General features: G+C 44.8%; 1 protein-coding gene across 1 annotated transcript in view; it reads left to right on the top strand.

Annotated features, from left to right (window-relative positions):
• LOC144172676 (nose resistant to fluoxetine protein 6-like) overlaps window positions 1-8,545 on the top strand; it is a 49,558-nt gene extending 41,013 nt beyond the window's left edge. The window contains exons 11-12 of the mRNA XM_077701313.1: window positions 7,070-7,212; window positions 7,970-8,545. Coding sequence (XP_077557439.1) covers window positions 7,070-7,212; window positions 7,970-8,350 — 524 coding nt within the window. The 3' untranslated portion in view covers window positions 8,351-8,545. The remainder of the gene's footprint in view (window positions 1-7,069; window positions 7,213-7,969) is intronic.
• The last annotated feature ends 6,406 nt before the right edge of the window (window positions 8,546-14,951 follow it).

The raw sequence follows: 14,951 nt of genomic DNA, 5'->3' as shown, positions 1-14,951 counted from the left end.
CGTTTAAGCGGCCGTATTGAGGGCCGCTGACCAGCGGGCCACCTAAACACCGGGCCGTGTGTTCGGCAGGCCACTGGCCGTAATTTTTTTACGCGGCCCGTTATGCTAATCTATTCCCGCTTACGACGCGGCCCCCAAATCATACGGCCCCTCAAATAAGCGGCCTTGTTGCTTTCCACCAAAAAAAGAAGAAAAAACCAGCCAATCTGCCAGAATTGAGTTTATCCGGTTTTTTTTTTTGCTCGCATTGCCAGGTCAACATCAGCATCCCGTGACGAATGCTCTAACACATGTTACATCATACGAGACACACAAAGTGCACATAGGCACATACACACAACCCTACGGAGATTCGAACCTGGGTCTACTACAACACATGAAGAGGCGGGTATCATAACCACTGCTCCACGATCCACGGGTAGCTGGGGGGTGCAAACATGGGCTTATAAGTATTCTGCATGCTGTTGCGCGTCAAGCACGAGTATTAAATAAAACATCCCGCTGCGAGTGACTTTCTTTAGACCACCGTTTTCGAATCACTCTACCAAAGAGGCATAATACTACGGTTTGGGAGGCTTTAAGTACATTGGTACGAGCGGAAACCTTTTGTCATGCTGTGTGCCCTTTTCAACAGTATGATGCGCCGTGCGGTGATTTATTCCATCGATGCAAACGGAATTGATAACAGTTCTTCTGCCTTGTTACCAAAAGTATACTTGGTCAATGGTGGAAAGTGCCCCCTATGACAATGCATGCAAATAACTAGCACGTAAGGCACACTGTCGTGCTGAACATAAGAGCTGTCTGGTCACGAGTGGCAAGTATACCAAGCATGAAATGGTGTACTGAATATTTTCTGCTCGTCGTAGCTCTTCTGATGGTGCGGTTACATGCCTTCAACTTTATTTTGGTTATAGGGGGCGGTAGTAAATTATGTTTCTGGTAATGTAATGAACCAATAATAAATTACTCACTCTATAGAACATTGTGTCGCGACGCCTGCAGAATTGCTGCGTCGCCTGCGGAATTGGTGATCGCGAGCAAACAAAGAATATCTAGCGTTTTCTCGTGCAGACCGGATAGGCGCTCGGCCGTGTAACTTGTAACGGCCTGAATTTCCAGAAAAATGAAGTTTTCGCGGATGTTCCACCTTTAATCGTTGTAATATCGTAAATAAAGATCATTGGACGAACCAAATTTTGAGAAACCAAAAATAAGAAAAATATAAATAAATGACGGAAACTGGCAAACAGTATAACGCCCTGCATTTCCACAATAATGCAGATTTTGCGGAAATTTCACTTGTAATCGTTATCATAGCGCAGATCGAGATAATTGGCCGAGCTTAATTTTGAAAAACTAAAAACAAAGAAAAATATAAAAATACGGAAAATGGTAAGCCGTGTAACGCCCTTCATTTACAAAAAATGCAGATTTGGCGCAAGTAACACCTGTGATCGTTATAATAAGGTAAATGGAGATAATTGAACGGACAGAAAAATAAAAAAATTTGGCTCTAAAAGACTCACACTCAAGAGAAGCGGCATAAGAATTCTGGGCATTTGTAGACAATTCTCCTAATTTCTGCAATTTTTTTAAGTGGTCTCATTTCATTCGCGCTTCCGTTATATAAAGGAGTTATATTATTGTACGTGGAAGCGCAAGGTCGCGGTTCAGCATTTTCAATATTTTCAAGGCCGTTCACCAAAACTATAGCACTTGGTCATGAACGCGCATTTGTGCATCTGAAGTTTAGACCGTATAAAACAATGCCACCAATAAATGGGTTACAATAGCTGTAATTGCACTAATACATTTGTGATTTGTGCACTTCTGGAACATCTTCATGACCTCAGTTGTCAAGCAATAAGGTTTTACCATTATAATCTCAGTGTTTTGCCACCTCATCTATCAGGCCTCAATGCACATTCCACGAATTAAAAAAAACTCCCTATATTTATAATGCAATGTTGCAAGCAAAGCTGTAAAGCAAGTATCTGTATACCTTAAACCTATCCGGAACTTGAAGTGATAGTCTACTCATACAAGCTTGGGACACAGAGAACTGAGTTGGGTATCTAGATGTTAAGTATTTTGTCATTCTCGAATTCATGAGTATGCACAAGTGTGAAATGAAAATTATATAAATGACACCATGTCGAAGTAACGATGTTTCCTTTTTATTTGATATCCAAAATACAAATATGTTCACGAAAAACGTGTACTGAAATAACAAATACAAATATTAGCAGTGACCTTATGGAACACACAAATGAAAATATTCTTTTGTGGAAAGGCAAATAAGGACCTGTCAAGTTAAAATTATTGCTTTCATTTATGGAATGTTCAGCAGCTTGCTGAACAGGGAGAAAACTAATACCCCTGTCAAACGTGCCTATTTAAGTGCACTTCCACAGAGTGCACTCGGCTAAAATGTCATTCGGAAGCAGCTAAACGGCAAACACGAATGACACTTTACAAGGAACGCACTTTAAGCTGAGTGTGGTCCCCAAACACGCTTTACCGGGGCCAGCTCGCCGACTGAGTAATGTCGTGAACAGAAGTCCGAAAATCGGAAAAATTAACCTAAAACCGCGAGTGTTTAGATTATAATAAGTAACGTTAAAAGTTAATTATAGATATATTGCTTACTTAGTTTTACAAAAATTGAAGCAGCGACAAAAAATAAGAAAATAACCTCTCTCTCAGCAATGTGCCAGCGCTGCCTGGTGGGTATTTTGCTCCATGGCAGCCGTTCTCTGCGGCGTTCTCGTAGGTGGTTTCTTGTGGCCCTGCGATTGTGTTCCTGTTTCAGCGTATTTCTGTTGTATTCAACGCTTTCAGATCATTTCCTCCAAACAATAATGATGCTGTCATTCACTGCGCAGTGAATAACAGGGAAGATATCAGCGCCGGTGTTCAGTCGCCGTCCTGACTGTTTTTTGTGGTCTCGGGCGAGGCGCCGCTTGCACTTTTAACCAATGCAAACAGAAAAAATGTTTACATTATTCCTCACGCGATAAAGAGGAGCAATGCCAAGTAATTTTGCGTAATATTTAGGCCGGCTATCGTCACTGAAATAACGTCGAAGGGCACTTTATTTCGTCGTTTAGCAGCGCGCAGTTTAAGTGTCACTTGGGAAGCCCGAGTGCACTCGGCGGAAGTGCACTTAAGGAGGCACGTTTGACTGGGGTATCATCTTTTTTGCAGGCTGCTGACTGTATAACGCCCAACATTTGGCATAAAGCTCACGGGTATATCATGTCCTAATGTAATATATTACCAAACGAAGTAAAAGTATTTTCTCCGGGCTTCAATTATGGTCCAGGTACACCACTTGCGATGATGTAGAAGGCCTTTGTAGAATCCCCCCCAGCAATCTTTGGCCCAGGAGCTGCTGCTTCTGGAATTTCGTCACACTGGAATGGAAACAGCGTTGTAAACATTATAAACCTTCAGTTACGGGTAGCATTCTGTTGTGTTGGCACTGCGTGAAGAAAAGAAACAGCAGTTGAAAAAGTAACCAGGTACAAAATTGTGCCGTTATTTATCGGCGGTAAAACAGTACAGCCTGAAGGGGTGCAGCAGAAGTATCACCAACGCCATAGCAGATATGTGAAAATATCATAAATCAGGCAAGTGCATCGCTGTAGTTTAGACAATTATTTCTTTCTTACTGCTTTAGATTCAAACGCTCTCCAAAAGGACGTTTTCTTCATATACATAGGAAGGCCGAGAGCTTTTCCACTGCAAAGGCGGGCAAGAAAACTTTGCCATAATTTTATTTGACGCCGCCACGTCAATTGGACGTTGAAAAAAAAAACTCTGTTCTCTGTTACACGCAGAGGGTAATGTGCCCTAGTTTCTTTTTATGAAACCATTTCCACCAGTAGCACGGCGCAAAACATTTTATGAAAGATCGAATAAAAAAGCTAGAAATATCTTTTGCTAAAGCATAGGTAAACTGCGCGCACCGAGCAACAGCCAGCGCATCTGTAACAACCATAGCCTCCTGTATAACGCCTTTACAGGAGGCTGTGTAACAACATTAGAAGCCACCGCTTTGAGCAACCTCCACGCCGGCGCCGCGCCGCGTTTGCGCTGCCAATGCTATCATGTTTCTGCAAACCGCGAGTTGACACTCCAGACAGACGACAGCCGTGCCGAACACAACAAGGTGGGGGCTGGTGTTACTCATGATTGTTGCTTCATGGGAAGACTTTACCAGTTAAACGCACCTTAAGGAAGTTTCCAAATCACCACAGGATCCAGACTACTCAACGTGCCAGAAAATTCACTAGCCGAAACGATGACGCAAAAACCTCGTTACGAAAAAACGTTACCTAACTTTTTGCTACGCCTACCGAAAATGACAAGCAGTGGCCATAGAATATTGAAAAATATCAAATTCAAACTGGGTTTTATGTGGCTTGACCTTGACAATGGGACGCGTGTAAAAATGAAATTTTTTTATGGCACCACGGCATACTCATTACGGCAACGGAAGTAGCTCACATGTGCAAGCGTTGTCGTTTTTCTCCTGTATCCCAAAACGGCCGCCCCACTTGGAAACCGAATCCTCTCTATAAAGCACGTCAAATTTACCGTACGATTCCGGATATCGGAGAACGGTTTTGGGGTTGGCTTCTTACGACGACGCAAAAGGCACAATTTCGTGGCCCTTGCTATATTGTCTGCAAACACAAATTCTTACAGTCTGCGCTCCCCAACCCCCCTCCCCCCCCCCCCCCCCCCCCCCCCCCCCCACAAAAAAAAAAGAAATCCAGGGACTTACCTATCCGTTCGTGTTCAACCGGGCTATGCCCGTAATACACAGAACAGCCGGCTTGACATGGCGCCGCTGCTTGGCTTGCCTTCCCGGTGGCCCTAATAAACCCATCGCATTCGCTGTTGCTTCCACTGTTACACCGACCTCGAAGCACATATTTGATGTCAGCGGAAGCGAACGTGGACAAGAAAGTGTGAACGCTCGGAACTGAGTATGAACTACACAGAGCAAGAGTCAAAGCGCGGGACCCCAACTTTCTCCGCGCTGAAATGACTCCATAATGTGAACGCGCGCTAAAGACAAACCACCGGACTACAACTCGCCGCGCGCGAACTTTTTTCCACTCCTACTGCGCATGTGCACGCAAGATTTTTTAAAATGTTTTTCGGCTTTCGCCGCGTCATCGGGCGCGCGTCGTCGGCCGCTGCAAAGGAAGGTAGCGGGCCATTGTGTGAAGGGGAATGCGCGCATGCGCCGCAAGCCACACATATCGCTGGGAGCTTCACGATTGCCCCCCTCTTTTTATTTATTTCCTGGCGTCAGGCTGTCCGCTAGTTTATAGCCGTGACACGGGTCGTTGGTGCAGCATATAAGCCTGCTGTAACCACCTGAGGTTTTGTCACGGGAAGGAAGTCTGTCAGGGCCTCTTATATCACGGTATTGAGGCTGCCCACCGCATATAAATAGGACGCCATCCGGGACACGACTAAGAGTATATTAGTCCGTGGTTCGATTCGTGGCGGTTCCAGTAGATTCTTTTATTTTCTCCTGGCAATTTTCTGTTGACACCAATGGTCGCGAAAGAACCGTTGGAGGGTAGAGGTAAAAAGCTTTGCTTTAAAATATGGCAGGCTGCTTGGCAGTTGTGAGTTGTCAACGTGAAGCGCTCCGGCTAGTGCAACACTTTCACTTCCCTCTTCCCATGCTTCTCCATTCTGCTTCTCCAAGTCAACCTTTACTAGGCTTCATAACTACCCAGCGTGTCGCTCCGAATCTGGCCATTCTGGGTGAGAACACGTCCAAGACATTCCTTATAATATTGGTGGTATGTATCACTGTACTGTCTAGGCCGAAAACTCACCCCACTCGGTAGTTCGCTTTTTACGTGGCCCCCAGGAAAAGGTGTGCTGCTCTCATAGATGGTGTTGCCCCTACACGAAGATGGCCCTATGATTCTGCTTTGCCACAATGACCTTGATCGGCCAATGTATGCAGCCAACGATAAAATTTTAATTTCGGTGAATGACGATGCCGAGCATACGATTTGACTCATAAACGTGGTCTGCGCTGCGGCATGACGCAATCCGAACATGACCTTCGGCCTTGCACAATGGTACCGCAGCGCAGATTACATTTCTGACTCAAATTATATGCACTTTGCTGCCATTTGCGGAAGGTACTTCGTTGGTTGCCAGGGTTAGTCATTCGAGAGCATTGGGGTGAAGCCGCGGATTTGGTTGCCTTAGAGTGAAGGTTAGTAAGGCATGTACTTCTGTATTTAAGCGTGAATCATAAAGACAAACCGTTATGCTGAACCTGAACTTTTTTAACACTGTTTTTAACCCACGCAAGTAGCAGATGAAGATACCGGGACGTCTGCCGCAAGCGCTCGCCGCGTCGTCTGCTCCGCTACAGCATCCCATTTATTTTTCTTTCTTGCTTTGTCGTTTTTACGGGCCAATGAGCGTAACGAATCGGGCCTATGACGTCACTTGGGGGTCTCCCACGAGTTCACCATTCCTCCTATGAGCTAAGGCGTGCATTGTTCAGCTGAGATACGCGCGTAGTTAAGCAAGCGCTGAACAAGTGAGGTTCCACGGCCTGCGCCACAACCACGAAATTTTTCACTACTTGCCTAAGAACGTTTCACGTTAATATGAGCCGCGCCTTTGCTTCCTGCACTCAAAATGACCGCGTAAATGTAAATACGCTGGTATAGCCAAGCGACGAATACTTAAAACCAGTAAAGCCTTGAAGAAAATAGGAGAGGAACAAAACTGGTGAAAGACGTTTATTATAGAACCACTGAACAGTTCTACTGTTTTGTCTCTTTTGAGCCACGCAGCCACACAAACAAACAGCCTACTTGTTTCACTTCATTCTCACTGCGGGCTTCATTTACTTTTGGCAAAACATCCCTATGTACTGAGTAAGCGGGAGATTTAGGGGCATTAAAAAACCCCCCAAGTGGTCTAAACTGGCCCCTCGTCTTCCACTGATACTGCTGTGGATGGCACTAATGCACAGCACCAATTTGAACATTCCCTGGTCTTTTTTTAGGTTTCGTGCACACGTTGCTGTCGTGGGGCCTGTTTCCGCCATTAGCGAGGCTGGCCTTCGGCGTCTACCTCGTCCACCTGCCTTTCATCCAGCTGACGCAGCACGTCTCCCGGGAGAGGATGCTCTTGGAGCACTTTGCTGTGGTACGTTGTTTAGCCTCACTAGGACTGCACAAGGAACAAAAACATAACCTCTATTGTTCACAACGCTGACACATCTTTCAAGGTGGTATGGCATTTTACACCAGATTTTTTTAAATATGCAAATGTTACTTCGTCGCAACGTAAGAAATAAAGCTGGTAGACCGGGCAACTACTCCGGATAAGCACCTCTTATTTTTTTTTTTTTTTTTTGCAATATTTGCCTGCGATTTCCAGCACCTTCCGTTATCTGTAGAAGTACATGGAGGGCATCGTTCTCAATTGAGTTTCTTTAATAAAATTTTATTAGCGGGTATTTTGTTATGCGTAGTACTTAACTTTATTTAAATTTAATTATGAGTATTTTGTTCACCGGCCTCATTAAACCTAGCGAGGACGAACTGAGATACATCACAAGCTGTCTTTTCAGTACAAAATCCGATTGCCGTATCTTACGCAGCCGGGCTGCGGAAGGTACTTCCGCGCACCTTTATTCGAACATCATCTCATTATCGGGCTAATGGGCAGAGGAACTGGTGTGTTATCGGCATACGACATGTGATTTCCAGGATCACGTAGACCTTGCTTCCCGTAGTAATGAGGAATAAAACGAGGGGCTAAGTCATAATCACGCTTTCAGTTGTATTGAACGGTACGTTTTCCTCGCCGGAAAGATATGCTTTGCAAATTGCATTACGGCCAATATGAACCAATTTGGATTTGAATTCGAACGTTTGCCGACATCTGGCGTTCTCCCCAGGTGTCCTTCTGCTTCGCCATGCTGGCATGGAGCTACAGTCTCAGCTTCTTCCTGTTCATTTTCTGCGAAGCACCGACGTCCAAGCTCGACAGGCTCCTCTTTGAAGGACGGCGAAACCTGCGGCCGAAGAAGGCCGACACTCCATCGACAACGATAAAAGGCGTGCCGATTAAACCACAACAGGTTTTAACCGGATTCACGGGAAGCAACAGCAACTGCAACGCCCCATCAACAACGAATGGTTGCCAGTCAATTAGACCGCAACAGATTTTAAATGGGTTCGCCGAAAACAACCACCGCTGGCCATCGGACGAGCGGCGGACAGAGCTCTCGAACGTCGGCGTTAAGCTCGACGTCGAAGCAATGAGCTGTCATCTTTGAAAGAGGCTCCGGAGGGTCCCTTCCCCCTACAGTATCAATAAGTTTCCCTTTGCGAGATCAGGGGAAATTTCGTCAGTTTCCTAAAATCCCGCCCTCTTGATCTGCGACGCTTTGCTCGTTATACTGACCGCAGATCAATGCTCGATGCCTCACGTTGGATGCGTCGATTTTCAAAATTTCGGTTAGGAATATAAAGACAGCCTGACTTCGTAGCAAAGCAACAAAGTTTGCGGCTGATTCTGCTTCCTGCTTTACGCTAGAGCGTAGAACGTGAAAATTGCCGGGTGGTCGCGCGGTTGGGTTGACACCAATCACATTCGAAACTCTTCGTATTTCTAGCTATCTGGCGGAACAAAAATAGTACGGGGGAAATTGTATCAAGAATTCTTTATTACTTATTTTAGCTGTTACAGTTTAAAAAATTAGTGATTTTATTACACTGTGGAAAACTATATTGTTAACACGTGACGTTCAAAGACAGCGGGGCATTTTTTGTCGTAAATTTTTTCCAAGCAAATGTAGATTAAGTTGGAAGGCACAAAAGTTTTGCGCGCCATCATTTTAACGTTGACGCGGGTGTTGCGCCTTGCAGAAATCTGCGGACAGAGGTCTGCCGCATCTGTTCACGCGAATGCCTTTGAGTGCGGGGGCGCATATGGGGCCTATGAGTTGATCCTCAAGACACAAGTCAATGGTATATCAGATGTATAGCACGTGTTCAGCGATTTCATGATGTTCCTCTAATGTGAATGCCTGCGTATGTTTCCCATACGGGGGTGAACATGTGCAGGCGTTGCCGCTGTTCGCATAAATGGAAACACGTTGCTGCATACTCTAGAAGTGTGCAAGAGACGTTGAATTTTTATTGCTCGCCTAGATATTATCGTAGCGTTACGCTAGAACTTTGTGTTAGACAAATTTTGTCAACTCCGAACTGATCGCACCCAGTCACAGTGCTAAAGTAGGAAGTGAGGCGGAGAATAGATGCGGCCTAATCCCCGAGCGCTGTACTGTGTGATTTAGATCTGTGTAATGGGGAATTGCATGGTATAAATATGTGTGCACAACAGTTCGAATTCTCGGCTGGCGATTCACTCCTTCCTCCGCCGACAGGCATTGCCAAGCTGTAGTCAGGTGTCGCGTTCGCTTGTTTGCCATATGGGATTTTTATTGTCAGCCCCTATAAATGCAGTCCCTGTTCTCTGGACCTGGAGTAGGTCATGAACTACGTATGATTGTCGTGTCTACAAAGGAGGCTAGCCTCGCCATCTTTAGTCATCTGTACATAAAATGTCACCTGAACTGCTTTAATGAAATAAAGGAATGAGTTCGAGCGCCTAACGCCTCTTGTGTTTGTGTTTGTGTGTGTGATGTAACGTTTGTTTGCAGATGATTGCATAATTTATAAGCAAATTTTATCATCCTGTGATCATATGGTATTGCAACGCGCACTTATCGCTAGCCACCACTGCTGTCAGAAATGGGGCATGTGGCTAAACGCTAAAAAAAACTATTAAACTATGCTAATGCGCATCACCATGAATACGGTATGTATGCGCATCACCATGAATACGGTATGTATGACTCAAACGTTCGTTCGAGTCACGCCCTGGGGGTTTTAAAGAAGGTCCCCTTCTCCCCGTGTAGTCAGAGTGGCGCTGGCTACCACCCTCAAGCGTCAGGTACAGTTCTAGTAAATATAAATACCCCAGAAAGTGAAGGAGAACACCGTCGCCCAGATAGCCGAATTGGTAAGGCATTCGAGATCTAATCGAAAGGCGTAAGTTCAGTCCCCACTCTGGGCGCGTGTTTTTTTTTCTTTCTTTCTCACGTATATTTAAAATGTTAACTTCACTAACCGTAGTAAAAAAAAGAGCCTAACAACACCCCTATGCCTCCTTTGGCGTTGTAGACTGCCGACCTATCTTCCTGTATTTCCTCAAAGAGCCCCTCATTTCCTAACTATATTATTCTGCGAAAGCCTAGCGAGGGTCTCGGTTCTGGCAGCCTTGATGCCTAGGTAGCATAAGAGGGCTTCTCGCCAGTTACCCGCTCATGACAGGCTGTAGACGTTCGAGTCACGCCCCGGGGGTTTAAAAGAAGGTCCCCTTCTCCCCGTGTAGTCAGAGTGGTTTGGGAAAAAGAGGGGCTCGTTAGGAAATACAGAAAGAAATGCCGGCGCGTGTTTTTCTTTCTTTCTCGCGTAATAATTAAAAAAATAATGTAATGTCACTAACGGTAAAAAATAGTCTAACCATTCCCCTATGCCTTCTTTGGCATTGTAGACTGCCGGCATTTCTTTCTGTATATATATACATATATATAGAAAGAAAATAAGGGTTGGCAGTCAAGAAAACCTCGGAAAGCAAAGGGGAGATTGTGGTGGGTCATAGAAAGAGATGAACAATTTTCTGAGTCGAAAAGAAAGTGGTGAAAAAATGCCCGCCGGGTGGGATCCGAACCCACGACCTCCAGAATACCGGTCTGGTGCGATAACCACTACGCTACCGGCGGGGCTGTTTCCCCACCACTTTCTCGGGTATTTATGTTAAGTTATTTTTGTTTCCTGCACTTGGTGGTGGTAGCCAGCGCCACTCGGACTACTCGGGGTGAAGGGGACCTTCTTTTTAACCCCCGGGCCGTGACTCGAGTGTCTACGACATGTTGAGAGGGGTCGATCAGCGTTGAACCCTCTTAAGCTCCATTTGGCACCAAGACTGCCAGAACTGCGGCCCCCGCTAAGCATGTAGCGAATCAGAAAATGGGAAATGAGGGGCTCTGTGAAATAAGACAGGAAATAAGGGTTGGCAGTCAAGAAAACCCCGGAAAGCAAAGCGGAGGTTGTGGTGGGTCATAGAAAGAGATGAAGAATTTTTTTAGTCAAAAAGAAAGTGATGAAAAAATGCCCGCCGGGTGGGATCCGAACCCACGGGGGTCAAAAAGAAGGTCCCCTTCACCCCGAGTAGTCCGAGTGGGGCTGGCTATCACCCCCAAGTGCAGGAAACAAAAATAACATAAATACCCGAGAAGGTGCTGGGGAAACAGCCCCGCCGATAGCGTAGTGGTTATCGCACCAGACCGGTATTCTGGAGGTCGTGGGTTCAGATCCCACCCGGCGGGCATATTTTTACCACTTTCTTTTCCACTCAAAAAATTCTTCATCTCTTTCTATGACCCACCACAACCTCCCCTTTGCTTTCCGAGGTTTTCTTGACTGCCAACCCTTATTTTCTGTCTTATTTCACGGAGCCCCTCATTTCCCATTTTCTGATTAGCTATATATATATATATATATATATATATATATATATATATATATATATATACACAAAGAAATGCCGGCAGTCTACAACACCAAAGAAGGCATAGGGGAACACATAGACGATTTATTAACGTTAGTGACATTACATTATTTTTTATTTTATTATTAATTACGTGAGAAAGAAAGAAAAACACGCGCCCAGAGTGGGGACCGAACCCACGCCTTTCCATTAGATCTCGAATGCCTTACCAATTCGGCTATCTGGGCGACTGTGTTCTCCTTCGCTTTCTGGGGTATTTATATTTACTACAACTGTATCTGACGCTTGAGGGTGGTAGCCAGCACCACTCAGACTACACGGGGAGAAGGGGACCTTCTTTTTAACCCCCGGGGCGTGACGCGAAGGTCTACAGCCTGTCATAAGCGGGTAACTGGCGGGAAGCCCTCTTATGCTACCTTGGCATCAAGGCTGCCAGAACCGAGGCCCTCGTTAAGCTTTCGCAAGATAATATGGTTTGGAAATGAGGGGCTCGTTATGAAATACAGAAAGAAATGCCGGCAGTCTACAACACCAAAGAAGGCATAGGGGAACAGTTAGACGATTTATTACCGTTAGTGACGTTACATTATTTTTTATTTTATTATTATTACGTGAGAAAGAAAGAAAAACACGCGCCCAGAGTGGGGACCGAACCCACGCCTTTCGATTAGATCTCGAATGCCTTACCAATTCGGCTATCTGGGCGACTGTGTTCTCCTTCGCTTTCAGATACAGTCAGATACAGTTGTAGTAAATATGTCTTACCACCACCCTCAAGCGTCAGATACACTTCTAGTAAATATAAATAGCCCAGAAAGTGAAGGAGAACACATTCGCCCAGATAGCCGAATTGGTAAGGCATTCGACATGTAATCGAAAGGCGTGGGTTCGGTCCCCACTCTGGGCGCGTGTTTTTCTTTCTTTCTTTCTTCTGTATATTAAAAAAATGTTTACTTAATTAACCGTAGTGAAAAAGAAAAGAGCCTAACCACACCCCTATGCCTCCTTTGGCGTTGTAGACTGCTGACCTATCTTTCCGTATTTCCTCAAAGAGCCCCTCATTTCCTAACTATATTATTCTGCGAAAGCCTAGCGAGGGTCTCGGTTCTGGCAGCCTTGATGCCTAGGTAGCATAAGAGGGCTTCCCGCCAGTAACCCGCTCATGACAGGCTGTTGACGTTCGAGTCACGCCCCGGGGGTTGAAAAGAAGGTCCCCTTCTCCCCGTGTAGTCAGAGTGGCGCTGGCCACCACCCTCAAGCGTCAGATACACTTCTAGTAAATATAAATAGCCCAGAAAGTGAAGGAGAACACAGTCGCCCAGATAGCCGAATTGGTAAGGCATTCGACATGTAATCGAAAGGCGTGGGTTCAGTCCCCACTCTGGGCGCGTGTTTTTCTTTCTTTCTTTCTTCTGTATTTTAAAAAAATGTTTACTTAATTAACTGTAGTGAAAAAGAAAAGAGCCTAACCACACCCCTATGCCTCCTTTGGCGTTGTAGACTGCTGACCTATTTTTCCGTATATATATATATATATATATATATATATATATATATATATATATATATATAGTATTGTTTTATACAGTAAATAAATAAATGAACTATCTTTACGCCGCGAGTGATTCTAATTCGGCTATCTACTGCAGCATGCATTAAGCGCAACTTATGTTATAACTTTATACTCATACTTTTATAACTACCTCAGAAAACGAAGGAACTTGTTGCGAAACGTAAGAACATGGAGTTTCTGAGTACGGTGGACCAAATTAAATTAGCGGAACTGTCAAAATTAACAGAAGTAAAACAAATGACATTCGTGCGTACAGCATGGCAGTCATCGACGAACGCAGGAAATAGGAGGAAGCCTAACGGCAACAAATTGGAAGTTGGCTATTGGCAGAGACAATGTAAGCACTCAGAGGCGAACAGGGTAACATTACGCTCAATATGGACGAGATAACAAAAATAGCGGAACGATTCTACACTAGGCTATACTCCAGCGACGTTGGACTAAAGGAAACTACTGCGCCTACGAACCTAGCCTGCGATGTTCCGCCAGTAAGTAGAGAGGAAGTAGAAAGAGCGCTTAATGGCATGGAAATAGAAAAAGCTGCAAGCGGTGCCGGTATAACCATGGACATCTTAAAGGCGGGTGAGGATATAATGTGAGAAAAGCTTGCTAAAGTATTTTCAGGACGCTTAAAGGTATAAGAACAGCCTATAAAACCGCTAACATAATCTTAATTCAGAAGAAGAGAGTACCAAAGAGCTTAAAAATTACAGACCCATCAACGTACTGTCAGTTGGATACAAGATGCTTACCAAGGTAATAGTTAAACGCATAAACGACAGCCTAGGTTTCCAACAACCCCACAGAACAGGCTGGATTTAGAAAAGGATACTCTCCAATGGATCACCCCCATGTTATCAATCCAGCAATAGAAAAATGCGCAGCCTTTAATAAACCGGTTTACATGACGTTTATAGATTCTGGAAAAAACGTTTGATTCAATAAACACTGCCACAGTAATGGACGCCTTAAAGGAACAAGTAATAGAAGAGACTTACCTAAGACTCCTAGACGACATAGGGATGCACGGGCCGAATAATCCTTCACAAGCAAAGCGAAAAGTTCCCGATACTAAAGGGAGTGCGACAAGGAGATACCATCTCGCCTAAATTGTTCATAGCGTGTCTGGAGAGGGTATTCAGGAAGCTTGGCTGGAAAAACTAAGGTTTACGGATAAACGGGGATTAGTTGAGCCATTTGCGGTTTGCAGACGGCATAGTCTTGCGCAGTGAATCTGCAGAACAACTCCAAAGAATTATTGAAAAACTACAATCAGTGAGCTTCGCCATGGTGCTAAATATAAATATGAGTAAATTTAAAATGATAAATAAACACGCTTAACGCGTCCTTTACAGCATAACGAAACACTGGAACAGGTTGAAGAATATAAGGCCGGTGGTCGGTGCTGACCCAAACCACGAGAAAGAAATCCGGCGCAGAATAGGAGTGGGTCAGGGTGCACTCGACAAACATTCGCAACTAATGAAAAGTAAGCTACCTTAATTTCTAATTTCTAAAAAAATCTATCCAACCAATGCATCCTGCCGGTGATGACGTATAAGGAGCGGAAACTTTGCGCCTTACGAAACAACTAGATAGCAAACCTAGATCCGCCTTACGTGCTAAGGAGCGAATAATGATAGGAGTACTAACACTTAGGGACAGGAAACGAGCAACCTGAATTAGGAAGCAAACTCGAGTAGATATCATAGTCCAGGTTAAGAAA

Source organism: Haemaphysalis longicornis, unplaced genomic scaffold (genome assembly GCF_048455015.1).
Source record: "Haemaphysalis longicornis isolate Haplotype H1 unplaced genomic scaffold, Haemaphysalis longicornis Haplotype H1 scaffold_25, whole genome shotgun sequence".
NCBI classification, from domain to species: Eukaryota; Metazoa; Arthropoda; class Arachnida; order Ixodida; family Ixodidae; genus Haemaphysalis; species Haemaphysalis longicornis.
The sequence above is the reverse complement of the archived record's forward strand: the minus strand, read 5'-3'. Positions and strand labels throughout refer to the sequence as shown.